Consider the following 15,894-nt stretch of genomic DNA (forward strand, 5'->3'; position numbering starts at 1 on the left):
TGTGTGTGTGTGTGTGTTTGGACCAGGCAGAGTTCCTTGCCAGGAAAATACATTTGCATATTTATTTTTGTTTTATAGGAAAATTGTTGTATGCCCAATTATCGATGTAATCAGTGACGACACATTTGAATACATGGCTGGATCAGACATGACTTACGGAGGATTCAACTGGAAACTTAATTTTCGTTGGTACCCTGTTCCCCAAAGAGAAATGGACAGAAGGAAAGGAGACAGAACTTTGCCTGTGAGGTAAGTAGTAGAGACAGAGGATGTTTTATGAGCATTAATTGGTGTGTGTTTGTGTGTTTGTGTGTGTACCTATGACTACATGTATTTATAAGACTTAGATTTACTTACACAGGATCATATACCATTTAGATCAGGAAAATACATGGTCAACTTCATTGTGGTAGAAAATAATAAATGAATGAATAGGGAGGGGGGGGACAAGCAGGAGTTTGGCAATAGGAATTTTAGGGAAAAACCTTAACAAAATGTCCCTCTAAATCATTACTGTACTCCTAAGCTGAGAGCCTCAGCAGGAAACCAAAAGAAATCAAAGCTTATTACTGATGATTACTTCAAAAATAATGAAGTTCTGACCTGCAGCACTTGGACTATGTTTAATACTCCCTGAAAACATCCTGGCATGTATTTGTGACAAGTTGAAACTTGTGCATTTTCAAGAAAAAGAAAAACCAGAAGATTAGAGTGGTGGTGCAGTGGTTAGAATGCAGTATTGCAGGCTAATTCTGCCAACTGCCAGCGGTTCAATCACCACCGGCTCAAGGTTGAACCAGCCTTCAATTCTTCAGAGATTGGTAAAATTGGGGACCCAAAATTGTTGGGGACAATATGCTGACTCTATAAACCACTTAGAGAGGTCTGTAAAGCACTCTGAAGCGGTATGTAAGTCTAAGTGCTGTTGCTATTTCTGCAGAAAGAAAGGGTGAACATTGATCAGATCAAAGAAGGTGCTACAATAGACAGAGAAAGTTACTTTCCCTAAGAAGGAAACTCAAACCAAGGAGCCATCCCAATGGGTTGGAGTGAATACCAGAAGTAAGAGGCAGAGAAGATACTGTGCAGTGCTGAGACTTAGATTCAGCTTTTAGGACCTCTTGGAAGGAGGCTCTGAGCCTTTAGGAAAATAAAAAGAAAAATTGAGGAGTAGGAGGATGGTGGGTCCTGAAGGGCAGAGAGAATACAGCTGCATTCTGCAAGTAGACAAAGAGAAACTGAAATTATAAGAATGTATTAACCAGACCCATCAGGTAAAGGGTGTTAACTGCTAAGAGTACTGAGTTATGAAAGAAGGGCTTCTCAGATGTATCAAGACAACTGATAGTTACTCCTTTAGCAGGATAGAAAAGTATGCAGCAATGACAAAACTGACTATATATTTGTAATGCAAGTTTAACTAAATTCGAACAGGAATGGCCCTCTTAGATACAAGTCCTCTTACATCACACGGGAAAATAGGTTTAGACATTTGAAATGGGGTTTATAAGAAAAAAAAAGTTAAAAGATTAATTTAAAAATCAGATGAAACAATTTAAATAAATATAAGAGATAATCTCCAATGTCTTAAGAAAAGGACAAATAAGTAGTAGCTGGTGCCTAGGGACAATGGAAGGGAGATAAAAAATGAGACCTGAAAAGTTCCTCCTTTAAGATTTTTTTAAAATGATTTTATTTTTTCCTTGTTTCGATATTATACTTTTCTCTATCCATACTATTTTTTAAAATATCAGCTTTGATATTATATTTTTCTCTATCAATACCATTTTAAAAAAAATATATTAAAAAATACAGTACAAACAAAACTCAGAAAAAGAAAAATAGAGAATAGAAAGTGCAAGAAAAGGAAAGAAAAGAAAGAGGAAAAAATAATAAAAAGAGAAAAGACGTATTTAAAGAAGTGAGGTCTGATCTTCATGACACTTAGAAATAAACTTAGTGATTCTTGACCTCCCTATAAGCTTACATGCAAAAATATCTTATTTTTATAATCCATCTCTTATTTATACACACATGCATACATCATTAACACCTTATTTCTAGAATCAGCAAAAAGACAATCAAGGGTTCCTAGATTGTTATAAAAACATGCTTTATTTTAACCTTGGTCAAACAAGCCAACCTTGTACTCCTTCCCTTTGCTTCTAACAATCTTTAATTCAGATGTCATGGGATTTGATTTCTGCAGCTTTTCTTTTTCCCATTGTGAAGGTTCTTTGCCTCTCCAAGGACCACAGGGTAACAAATCTGTACAAAACGCTTTGTTGGAACACATACCTTCCCCAACAGCAGGCTATTGCTCTGGTCATCACCATCCTCCTAAGCTTTGCAAGTGATAAGCTTTGCCATGTTTGCCATATTTCTCGCTGGGAGAAAGAGCTGCTGAAGAAACTACATCTGCTAGGTTTTACGGAGGATGCCTTGGGAAACTACGGCCTTAAAGATGCCCAATTTAGGGTAGTCCAACGGCTTGTGTTCATTGATTTTCAATATCTACAAGCCAGAGCCAACAAAACTTGCTCCCCCCTGACTTTTAACCAACTTAATAATTATGGATTGAGGATGGTGTTCTATTTTTATACATTAACCATTCCTAAGTGTAGAAGAGCTTTTTCCTTAGCTCGCTTTAATGTCTTGCCCTCACTTTTGGATGGTTGTTTTAAGAGGCTCCCGATTAACGAGCGGCTATGCCCTTGTGACAGAGCCGAGGTTGCAACTGTGGAGCATGTCCTTCTATTTTGTCCCATGTATGACGCAGACAGATCCAAGTTACTGTCTCTTCTTGAAATCGTCCCTTCTAGACCTAATTTGTAATTTATTTGTATATTGCCTTGGCAATGGCTCCTCATACATCACCTCTCAGGTTTCCAGATTTTTCTTAAGAGCTGTAACCATTAGAGGAGAACACTGTAACTTTCCTTAGTTAACCTTCTGGTGACTGATTGCTATGATGCTATGATCAATTCTCTTATGTCTCTTTGTAGTACTTGTGTTTTGGTTTGTGACCGTAAATAATTTTTTTTAAAAGCTTTGCCATGTGAATATGTCTTTAAAACTTGGTCCTTTGATACTTATTCTTTTATTACTTAGTTCAAACTAAGTTCTCAATGTCTTTAAAGTAATGCACAACCTTTGTCTTTTTCCAAATGTTCTTGCACTAGTTCGGATGAGGCCAATTATTTGGCCCCTTAATTCATTTGTAACTTTTTTCAAAGTAAAGTCTTAACTAGGCCTTTGCCATTTAAAAAAAAGTTCTTTATACTGTAAAGCTTATAGTTATTTTTTATTTTATTCTTGAATCAAGGTAAACTGATCAGGTAGCTTTGCAAACTTGGGGTGTTTTTTTGTTTTGTTTTGAAGATCTCTTTTAGTCTTAAATCAGTTAATTAGTAGGTAATTTCCCAAAGTGATTAGAAATTAGTGAACCCAGTGTGTCCTTAAAACAACTCCTATCAGTTGGGAAGTGATAGCTTTTCTTCATCTCCCAGTGCTTAGGTCCATGGAAACTGTTCTCTTGCAAAGAGTAGATGTCTAGAACCCATCAGAAGTGGGTGATCTCCTGTCCTCTCCTTATCCAGAGAAGTTTCTGTGTTCCTATCAACTGTGGTAGACAAAAGTTTACATCACAGTTCATTAGATTTTTAGAGTTCATGAGATTCATATATTCATTCCAAAACAAACAAATAAACAAAGAAAGAACAAGAAGCATAACATAGCAAGGCCACTTCTCTGGAGGGAGCAACATTGTGCAGTATCTTTCCAAAGTAGGGTGTATCATACAACTATATCAGTCTTTTCAATTAAAATAAAATCCCACTTAATGAAATTTTACCTTTATTTCATCTTTCCAAATGGATCTTTTGCTAACATTACAATAGCAACTCACAATAATATTTACTTTTGGAGTAGTTGGTTATGCTACCTGGGGAGGAATGTATAGGAAACCTATACTTATGAGTGTGAATTTTTTAACAAAACATTGGAGTGATTTAGGATGAAGCACCTCTAAGAATCATAAGAAAGCTTAACGTAGTGCAAATGTTTTGCCCCTCTTGTTTATTGTACTTGCTGATTTGGTTTGATTAACTGTGATGGATGGAATAATGTGTGGAAGGACATTTATAATTCTCTTGCAATTGGTATAGCATCTCCTAGTAGATGTTAAGCTTACTGGACTCTTAAACACTGTAGTAGCAGAAGGAAGGTATTAAAATAGCACAGCCCATAGATTAATGAAGTTCAACTGTGCTTTGAAGCATTTGGGGAATTTATTGACACCATGATAAGTGATTCAGTTAAAACCCTGAAAAGACTGTGGCATAGAAATGTCTGATGCACTTGGCCCTGTCCAGATGATGCAAAGCTCTCATGCAGAATAGCTAAATAGACTTTTGAATTGTTTAGCATGGAATGATTTCAACAGAGTTATAGAGTGACACTTTAATAAACACAACGCAGAGTCTTTCTAAAGACCACATTATACTGTGACCTTAGTGATGGTACAGAAAACCAAACCTCGTTGCATCTGCTTTGCTGGCCATTCCAGTAGAAGTGTCGCCTGTGTATGTCTGTGAACACACAGATAATGGGAACAACTTTTGCATGCCTTACAAGGGAAGAAGCTGCCTTACTGCTTTAAAAAGATGCGACATTCACGCACATTTTTATGATTCAAATCTTTGAAATGCTTTGTGCCCTAGGAACACATCATCAAATGCATCTTCCCCCCAGTGACTGACTTACTCTAGTATGTAAGATGATTAACCAGATGCCTTGACACATTTTCTTTATTTCAAAGCAACCATGACTGTTGCTAATTGTATCAAGGAAGTAAAGGGCTTCTTGATGTTCTTTTGCTGTCCTTTGTTCCTTTCGACCACATTTTATTTTTGCATTTGAAATCCTCCAAAAATTTCTTTTAGGAAAAGGTGGTAATTGTGTATGAGAGACAGATGAGCTTTGATTAGGAAAGACCCTGGATCACATATTTTCCAGATGTGAGCCTTTAGAGATTACATGGAAGAAACTGAATTTATTAAATTCTAGACCATGTGCTGAGTATTAACACTATATGGAAATGTTAAAAAGAAACAGGCACCCAAAATAGAGAACTATTTCAATATAGCATTGAAATAGATAGAAAATACCACATTTCCCTGAAAATAAGTCAGGGTCTTATTTTCTTTTGACCCCTGAAATAAGCATTTGTCCTTATTTTCAGGGAGGTCTTATTATTTTTGAGGTGCAGGAGGTAGCAAACATGGTCTCATGGATGCTGTTGTGTTGCAATACTTTTGGGGAAGGCTTATTTTCGGGGGAGGTCTTATTTTAGCACATGCGCTCAAAAGCCCGATTGGGCTTATTATCCGGGCAGGTCTTATTTTCGGGGAAACAAGTCAAGCGATTACATGAGTAATGCATTAGGCATTACTTACCAGGCATGGGTTTTGGGTAAAACTGGTTCAGTAAGAAACACTGCAATCAAGAACGGCTGTTTAGTTCTTGGCATTATAGAATTATTAAGGTAATCAACTTCCCATTTAATAGGCTGAATCTATTCCATATACAGAGACGCAGTGGCTCAGTGACTAAGACACTGAGCTTGTTAATTGAAAGATCGGCAGTTTGAATCCCTAGCGCCGCATAACGGAGTGCGCTCCTGTTACTTGTTCCAACTTCTCCCAAACTAGCAGTTGAAAGCACATTAAAAAATGCTAGTAGAAAAATAGGGACCACCTTTGGTGGGAAGGTAACAGCGTTCCGTGTGCCTTCGGCATTTAGTCATGCTGGCCACATGACCACGGAGACTTTTTCAGACAGCGCTGGCTCTTTGGTTTTAAAATGGAGATGAGCACTGCCCCCTACGGTCGAGAACGACTAGCACATATGTGCGAGGGGAATCTTTACCTTTACTTATTCCATGTATCGTACTTTAAAGGAAAACTTGAAGTTCATGCAGCAATAAAATTAAAATATATTCCCCCAAAAGCTATATAGCTAAAGAACCTAAGAATGCTTATGTTAATATGAACGTTTAAACATTTTGGATTGTAATTGATATTTCTCACTATCTTTTTTTTAAAAAAAGATACGTTTTAAGTTACTAGGATTCAAGAAGTTGCAAAATGGATAGAATGCACACTTGAAAATATTTATTCTTGTGTTTCACATGAGCTACAGTGAATTAATGAGATGTGTGTGATTGTAAATGCTTCTGTGGGTCTATTCAAATAGTTGGTCACATTTCTTAATTACAGAATTTAAAATATTGTGTTGGAAAGGAAAACCTTTCATCTATTTGGCAGAAATAATCAAAGTAGATCATAGAATGTCTTCCTTTCCCAGCAATTAAAATATCTTCCTGACACTTTGCAAATATAGAGTCCCGGTGCTTGATTTCTTTCTTTTATGGTTTTTTCTTTGGCTTTTCTCAGAAAGTTCTACAAAACTTTAACACATCTCCTTTGCAAATACAAAATGAAAAAGATACCCAAGTCACTCTTCTGATGCATTATTTATATATCATTCTTAATTAAGACAGCAGCCAGTTCCAAGTGTAGTTATCTATATCATTCTTGTAATCTATAATTTTAAAATCCAGATTTGAATCTGCCTCAGTCTTTGTTGAAAATAGACAATCTTAAAAGTAACTTCTGAATACTTTGGTTCTGAATATCCTTAAATTTGTCCCAAGTTAGAATAATTTACTCCATATGGTATTAATGGCTCTTTTCTCATTTAATTATGTTTAATTCTTTCTAGTTACCTCTAGAATTCAATCATCAAAGACTCTTCTTATCATATATTTTTCCTGATAAACAGTATTTTTCTGTGGGAAAATGTTTTATGCTTAATATCAAAATGTTAACGATTTTTCTCAAACAATTACATTTTTCCACAGGAAAGATCTTTAAATAATATTATTTTCAATTTTGACCGCTTAATTCATTTGTAACTTTCCAAATTCAAATTTTTCATCACTCTTTTGATGTTTATTTGAAAAGAAATTTTAAAGTCTTTACACTTGCATAGAACTTTTTTTCAATGTATTATAATGTATTCACATGATGTAATGAAACTTCCAGGTTCTTAATATCGAAAAAGCACTTAAGCAATTTCCAAAAGTGATTAAGAAAAGAAAGTATGCAAATCCAGTGTCATTTTGAAGGCTTGGAACTGTGGCTTAGGCATGGATAGCATAGTGTAGCGTAGTGTACCATAGCATAGCATATTATTTATTGTCCAAGTATGATCGTTAAGACATCACCCAGTTTCATTTGTATATCCAGAATAATACATCCAGTATAGTCCATGATGTATCTAGTTTGATCCAGTATAGATAACGATTCTCTTGGCTTACAGAGCTCTAACCCACTGGAAACCATTTGTCTTATGGTCTCTTCACAAGGAAGTACTATCCGGTATGCACATAGGCAGTCCTGAGTCCTCTCTTTGTCCAGAGAGCAATTTTAAGATGTCGGTCCATTTGCCAATTTGTGCAGTTATCGTCTTTGCTCACTGCAGAGCTGTCATCAATTTGTCATAGCTTCCCCAGAAATTCTTTTTATCTTGAAAACAATTGCTGAAAAATTATTCAGAGTGACTGAATAAGATATCAAAACAAGACAGAAGAGAGGAGGTCACAAAGATTGAAGCCAAGGGTTCAACAAGAAGCTCTTGAGGGATTCCATCACCTTTTTTTTTATTGGTGCAATTTTTCTTTTTCTCTCTTAAATAAATTACGTCTCTCTACCGTCCCATGCTTCCCTTTAAATCCTTTCAGAAAATATGTGGCTGATGGACTAATGCAGTGGTCGGCAAGCCACGGCTCGCGAGCCACATGCAGCTCTTTACATATTTTAATGCGGCTCTTCTGTGTGCCGGGCGCCCGCTCCCCTCCCTCCCACTGTTCCCTCTAAGGTGCGCAGCTGCTAGCACTGGCCGCCCGCAAAGGACCTCCCCGGACTTGTTTTGGTGAGCGCGGGGTGACTGACGCCAGGAAAGCAAGCCCGGGGAGGAGGTCCTTTGTGGGTGGCCAATCCTAGCTGCTTGCGCCCGGCGCTGCAGCTAAAGTAAAGCTCCTGCCGCTACCGGAATATCTGCTGCCGCCTCCTCCTCCTCTAACAGCACCCGACGCTGCGGCAGAGGTGAAGCCGCCAAAGCTCCCGCCGGCGCCCCCGCCTATGGCAGCGGCGCCTCCCCCTCCGTTCGGAGCACCTGAGTTGGGCCCCGCGTTACCCTGCCCCCTCCTCCCCTGCTGTGCTTTTGAGGAGCCATGAGGCCGCGGGAGCCAGTAGGAAGGTGGCGGGGGGGGCAGGAGCAGGGAAAAAAAGCCTCATGGCTTCTCAAAAGCATGGCGGCGGCGGAGAAGGCAGCAGGGGTAACGCGGTGCTCCGAGTGGAGGGGGGCGCCAGCGGGAGCTTTGGCGGCTTCACTCCAAATGTAGTGGTGCCGTTGGAGGAGGAGGAGGAGGCAGCTGTTGTTCTGGTGGCGGCAGGGGCTCGTCGACATCTTCAGCAGCAGCCCTGCCCCCTGTGAAAAAAGCCGAAGATGGATCCACGCAGATGACGTCGCCGCAACATGACTGGAGGAGGAATTCTGGGAGTTGAAGTCCACAAGTCTTCAAGCTGTCAGGTTTGAAGAGCCTGGGTTTTTTCTTTTTTCTAAAGGGTTAGGGATGCAAGGGTCTTGCAACTTGACAGCTTTAAGACTTGCATGCTTCAATGCCAGAGTTCCTGAGCCAACATGACTGGAGGAGGAATTCTGGGAGTTGAAGTCCACAAGTTTTCAAGCTGTCAGGTTTGAAGACCCTGGGTTTTTTTTTCTAAAGGGTTAGGGATGCAAGGATCTTGTAACTTGACAGCTTTAAGACTTGCGTGCTTCAAATGCCAGAGTTTATTGAAACTAAAAACAGTGTACCATCCTATGTATTTTCGGTTTTAAAAATGTGGCTCTCAAAATAAATTTCAATCGTGGTTTTGGCGAGATTTGGCTCAGTTGAAAAAAAAGGTTGCCCACCACTGGACTAATGGATTTCTCTGGTATTTTGAGGCATTTGTACTTAAAAGTAACAAGGCTTTGCTAACTGCCTTGCATTAATTTAAATCTTGTAATAATACCAGATCTTCCTAATGAGTTATGAGGATCAGACTCAAACAAATTATGAAGCTTATACTCAACAGCAAATGATTTTATCAATACATACATTCCTTTAAACACAAGTAAATGTTGCCAGCATTAATTGCATCCAAGAGGCACAAAGCTATTCTTGCTTATGCCCTATTTTATTTTAAGCAACTTTCTGTTGCTACACCTCTCCCAATATTTGTAGGGGGAATTACTGAATTGTAGGTTGCTAGAAATATTTTTAATAGTTTTGATGCTTCCAGAATTCAGAGACAGTGTTGACATACTACAGCTAATTTACCATATTTTTCAGAGTATAAGATGCTCCGAAGTATAAGCTTTTGGGGAGGAAAACAAGAAAAAAAAATCTGCCTCTGCTTGACTGAAAATTGAAACAGGCTATTGACTGTTTGCTGCAAGGAGGCAAATTGCTGGGAGGCAGAGGCCAAAGGGTGAGGGCCAGCAAGTGGGCGGGGCTACATCCAGTGTATAAGACGCACCCAAATTGGGGGGGGGAGTGCATTTTATACTCTGAAAAATACGGTATCTTTATAGGTAACTGCTACTCAGGTGTTTGAAACATTGGCTTGTTCCAAACAGACAGGCCACTAAATTTTGGGCTGCCACCTCTGACATTGAAAAATCACAATATACTGGATATAAATCATTCGGAGGAGGCACAATTTTGTGTAATTTTCTTCCTACTCCTGTTATACACTGTTCATTTGAACATGCCAATCATATGGTTATTTGCCTCGCTGAGCCAGCTGTGTGGAATACTTGCATTATCTGCCTATAATACTTTACATATTCATAAATACATTTTATGTAGTGCTAACCTAGAACTAAAAGAAATAGGAATGATCACTTCTAACTAGCCCATTTTTCATTCTCCATGGCTGTTTATAGAGTCGGTGGAATCTACCTTCTCAATGACAAAAAAAGTACTATTTTTAAGGAATAACAAATGTACACTGTCTCAAAATTATCAAGGAATTGAGTGGAGGAGGTATCAGCTTTGCTGAATTGCCAGGATTTATGGCAAAGGTTAATGAATTTAGTGACTATGTTGTTAAAACCTGCAGGTAATTGTTATTTAAGGCAATTAAGCAGAAAATAAAAATAATTTACTCTGAGAGCTTTACAGACACCTCTCTTACCATTACTGCAATGAAAATAACTTTTAGATTATTTTAAAAACAGTAATACCTTAGTGTTAAAAACAAATATTCAGAAACACTTCAGAGCAAATTTAGTTATTTTGTTTCAAATAAATTTCAGAAATTTACTGTTTATCACAATTATACATCATTTAATTACCTTACAATCTTTAATAGTCAGCGCAATTCATTTTATTTAAAATGTTTAATTTATTTGTTAAAGGTATATGCCACCCACTCTTCCCAATAAGGTGACTCTGAGTGGTTTACAAACCATAAAAAAGATAAATACAAAAACAATTATAATTACATCGCTAGATAAAGACTAGAACCAAAGAGTTAGACAGCATGAGAATGAGATCTTCTTACTCTGTCAACCAGTTCCAGCAATGAGCGCCTCCCTCAGGACCACACTAGTAGAGGTAGTCCTCAACGTGCAACAAATTATTTAGTGACCATTCAAAGGTACTATGCCACTGAAAAATGTGACATGCTTGTTTTTCACACTTATGACCAGAGGTGGTATTCAGCAGGTTCTGACCAGTTCTGGAGAACCAGTAGCGGAAATTTTGAGTAGTTCAGAGAACCGGTAAATACCACCTCTGACTGGCCTGCCCCCATCTATTCTCTGCCTCCCAAGTTCCAGCTGATCGGGAGGGAATGGGGATTTTGCAGGAACCTTCCCCTGGAGTGGGGAGGGAATGGAGATATTATAATATCCTTCCCCTGCCAAGCACACTAAGCCACGCCCACCAAACCATGCCACGCCCACCAAGCCACGCCCATAGAACCGGTAGTAAAAAAATTGAATTCCAGTGCTGCTTATGACCCTTGCAACATCCCCATGGTCATGTGATCAAAATTAGGATGCTTAGCAATTGACTCATATTTATGATGGTTGTAGTGTCCCGGGGCTCATGTGATCACCTTTTGCAACCTTCTCATAAGTAAAGTAAATGGAGAAACCAGAGTCCTTTAACAACCATGTTACTAACTTAACAACTGCAATGATTCACTTAACAAATGCGGCAAGAAAGGTCGTAAAATTGAGCAAAGCTCAATTAACAAATGTCTTGTTCAGCAACAAAACTTTGGGCTGAATTGTGGTCATAAGTCAAGGACTACCTTTCTACTGAATGAACTAAGATAATGGTTGCATACAAAGACCTTTGTTTAGAAAGGAGATTCTTGAACATGCTTTTTAGGGAGTGTATAGGAAACAAAGCTTTACAATACTAAGAATGAAATCCTACATTTAAAGATAGTAAAATATTATTTTTTTGAAACATAAAATATTATGTTTTAGCATTTTTGTTTTCAACACGGCAATGCCATTTTATAGTTTTTAATGCCGTTTGCTCTTTTGAGATTACAATGCCTGTAATGAAAAGCAGAGCTGCAGAGCATGTAAGTAATACTTTGTCAGGCAAGCAAAATAAATCTGTGTTGATGGCAAATGAATGCCAGATAGATTTGCAGCTATCTTTGAAATAAACAGAAGAGACGTGTGTGATTAGATTTAGGGGTATGGCTGGAATTAACTTTAATAGAAGAAACTTGACACCATGGAGAATCTTTCTCAACCTTGGGCAACTTTAAGATTTCTGGTCTTCAACTCCTAGAATTCCCCATTCTCCTCTGACCCCAGCTCCACAAGCAATTTCTTCCCTCCCTGTATCTAAGTCCAAGAACACCCTGTGGTTAAAAATGTCCATCCCTAACAGGATTCAGTATTTCATTGCACAGTGAATTTTAGGAGATTGTTTATTCATGCTACAGAGCCAGCATAGCTGTGCCTTTTTCTTGATAACTCTACTATATAGTAAAAACAACAACAACAACACCTTACTTAATCTCTTTGGCCCATCTGCTTGATAGTAATTCCATTACATAGTTCAAATAATTCTTATCCATTGGGTTACAGTGCTCACCTTAAGAAAAGTATGCATCAGAGGTGGTATTCAGCAGATTCTGACTAGTTCTGGAGAACCGGTAGCAGAAATGTTGAGTAGTTCGGAGAACCAGTAAATACCACCTCTGACTGGCCCCACCCCCATCTATTCCCTGCCTCTCTGAGTGAGGAAATGGGATTTTGCAGTATCCTTCCCCTGCCACGCCCACCAAGCCATGCCCACAGAACCAGTAGTAAAAAAAATTGAATCCCACCACTGGTATGCAATGGTAGCTTAGGCCAGTCTGACTTCTTCCAAAAGTTCAGGCTCTACTACTTCAGATGACAGCGAAAATTAACCTAGTGGTCAAGGCACCATGCTAGAAACCAGGAGACTGTGAGTTCTAGTCCCACCTTATCTATGAAAGCCGGCTGGATGACTTTGGGCCAGTCATTCTCTCTCTATCTCTCAGTCTAATTCCTCACAGGGTGGTGGTTGTCGGGAAAATAGAAGTTGAAAAGTGTGTTTGATATGTTTGCCATCTTGAGTTATTTGTAAAAATAATAAAGGCAGAATAGAAATTAAATAAATAAAATCCACATTGTCCATCTTTGTGTACATGAAAAAGGCACATGCTGGAGGATTCACACACTATATCAATCCAATTTTGATTTCCAGATATATATTTTGGTTAGTGTAGGCAATTTGAGGCTGTAGCATTGTCCAAAATCAAAATACAAATATTTCTACTCCAAGAGCTGTGCTTATCAAATTACTTTTCTATCAAGATACATATTTTTGGGAAGGACTTCAAAACATGCTTGAAAATTAAGATAATTCCATGGACTCCTTTTGCCTCCTTTGGCCTTTAAAAATAGTTGTAATAAAAGTATTATCAATTTATTCCAGTGCATTTGTTTGTATCATTTATTAAATATGTTGTAAATATAATTACAATTTGTGTAATTATAGTATGAAACTAGCCCACAACCCCAAATAGCAACCTGCAATCCCAGTTCTCATTAAAAAAAATCAAAATCCAAAATAATAATTACAGTACACAATAAATTAAAATAGTTTAGGAAAAATTAAATTCTTTGAAATCTTCAGGGTATGCTATTTCTAGTGATACTGAACAATTTGTCCACAATGGCTCTCCTTTGTGAAAACTTGGTCTATGCCAGGGGTGTCCAAACTTGGGAACTTTAAGACTTGTGGACTTCAACTCCCAGAATTCCCCAGCCAGCGCATGGCTGGCTGGGGAATTCTGGGAGTTGAAGTCCACAAGTCTTAAAGTTCCCAAGTTTGGACACCCCTGGTCTATGCCAATTTTGGAAGACCATTTTCAAGGAGAGGGGAAGGACACTAAGTAGGGGAATGATCTTTCAAGGCATTTTGGGCCCCTGATAGAAAAGTAGAGCTCTCAGGACTCAGCCTCTCCTTCTCCAATATCTTATTAAACTGGGACACCACCACCAGCTGCAAGGGATCTCACACTCTGCACAAATGCAGCTAATGTTGCCTGTGGCAAAACACTGATTTAATCTACAGGTAGTCCTCGACTTAATAACCATTTGTTTAGCGACTGTTCTAAGTTACAACAGCACTAAAAAAAAAAGTGACTTATGAGCAGTCCTCGCACTTACAATTGTTGCAGCATCCCCATGGTCATGTGATCAAACTTCAAACACTTGGCAACTGGGATGTATCATATTCATCGGAGTATAACAAGTACCGTATTTTTCGGAGTATAACACGTACCGGAGTGTAAAACGCACCAAGATTTGAAGTGGTAAATTTTTTTAAAAAGTGTTTGCACTCTGCAGATTTCCCAAACCCTTTGCATGCCTCATTTTTGTGAAAAATGGGACATGGACAGAGTTTGAGACACCTGCAAAGTGCTCCTGAGGATGGCAGTGGGGGGGGGGGGGCAGAAATGAGCAAAAAACAGCCCATCTTTCACAAAAATGTGCCCATTTTTGCCAAAAAAGGGGCATGCATAGCCTTTGAGAGGCTTGTAGAGTGGTCCTGGGGTAGGGGGGACAAAAATGAGGAAAAAATGGCCCATTTTTAGCTCGTTTTTGCCTTTCCCAGTCCCCAAGTGCACTTTGCAGGCCTCCCAAACCCTCTGCACATCAATTCTTGTGAAGGAGGTGGGGTTTCAGGAGGCCAAAAATGCTGTTTTCAGGGTATAAGACACACCCAGATTTTCCCCCTCTTTTTTGGGAGGAAAAGGTGTGTCTTATACTCTGAAAATATGGTATTTACCAGTGACGTGCGGTGAGGTTTATGGCTGGAGAGGCTGGTGATGTCATCAGGAAGGCGGGGAATGGGACCACGTGTGCAGGAGGCTGAGGCAGCCTCAGCCTCCTGCACACATGGTCCCATTCCTCGCCTTCCTGAGTCAACATGAAGGGGACCGCGGAGTGCAAGCCGGCGGAGCGCGCTCCACGGTCCCCTTCATGTTGACTCAAGAAGGCAGGGAATCGGACCACGTGTGTCTTTTCCCTTTTCCCTTTTTTTTTCTTTTCATGATGAGAGCGGTGAGGCTCTGCCTCCCCTGCCTCCCCTGACCGCACATCCCTGGTATTTACTGTATACCTTTCACAACAATTTGAGATCATTTGCTCACCATTGGCAACCTTCCTGGCCAGCTTCTTAGAAGCAAAGTCAATGGGAGAAGCCTTGTTTGAGTAACTACTGTGTGGTTCCCTTCAAGTGCAGTGATTTCTTTTTAACAATCATGATGAAAAAGGCTGTAAGATCGGGCACAACTCACTTAACAACCATCTTGCTTAACAAAGCAAGTTATGTTCCCAATTGTTGTCATAAGTTAAGGACTACTTGTACTTGATTGGGTTCTGTCAGTTGATTATATACATTTGATTTTGTTATATTCTACGCCATGTAAAAGTTGAAACCTCCCAAAAAACAGATTTCTCAGGTCAAGAGAACCAAATAAACTCCCAAGTATTTTGAAAGAAATTGAAGCAAACAAGGGCCTATGAAAAGAAAAAAAGATGGTTGTTTCATATAAAGCAGGGGTGTCCAAACTTGGGAACTTTAAGACGTGTGGCTGGGGAATTCTGAGAGTTGAAGTCCACACGTCTTAAAGTTCCCAAGCTTGGACACCCCTGATATAAAGCTACTTCATCCCTCCCACAGCCTTCATTACATTCATAGAAGAGAACAATATGTCATGTGCATATTTAAAACATGAAACTTGAACTTCTGAATAATTTCATCTTCTAGTAAAAAAAAACAACAGAAGGCCAGAATGAAATCTTATGGTGCTCAAGGAGCAAAATAGACGCATGGCATCTTGCATTGAACTGCTGGTACAAAAGGCCTTCAGATATATCCATTCATTCACATTTGAAATATTTAAAATGCCTCCTCACAGTTATTAAAAGCATTATTTTAGTTGATTTAATTGACAATACATGCTCTCTCTTTCTCTCTCTTGTCATATGACACAAGCTGCTGCCAGTGTGAATTTTGTCATAATGTTTACTGATCTGTTGAGCCTTGAAAACATAAAAGAGAAAAAATTGAGCCATTTAGCCATTTGTAGTAATGACAATAGCAGTGACATTTTAGAACTGGTTCATGCATCCAATTTTATTTCCTTAATGAATAACAGTTTGGTTGTCAAGTTCAATTTTATTTTAAAACTCTTGAGGCACGTTATGCTA

The 15,894-nt window shown here is 38.9% G+C and overlaps 1 protein-coding gene across 2 annotated transcripts in view; it reads left to right on the forward strand.

Moving 5' to 3' along the window:
* Window positions 1–15,894, forward strand: part of GALNT13 (polypeptide N-acetylgalactosaminyltransferase 13) — a 240,727-nt gene that overhangs the window by 140,397 nt on the left and 84,436 nt on the right. For both annotated transcript variants that reach the window (XM_081937996.1, XM_081937997.1), the window contains exon 6: window positions 79–249. In XM_081937996.1, coding sequence (XP_081794122.1) covers window positions 79–249 — 171 coding nt within the window. The remainder of the gene's footprint in view (window positions 1–78; window positions 250–15,894) is intronic.

This window comes from Natrix helvetica, assembly GCF_964273705.1.
Source record: "Natrix helvetica genome assembly, chromosome: 1".
In the NCBI taxonomy this organism is placed as follows: domain Eukaryota; kingdom Metazoa; phylum Chordata; class Lepidosauria; order Squamata; family Natricidae; genus Natrix; species Natrix helvetica.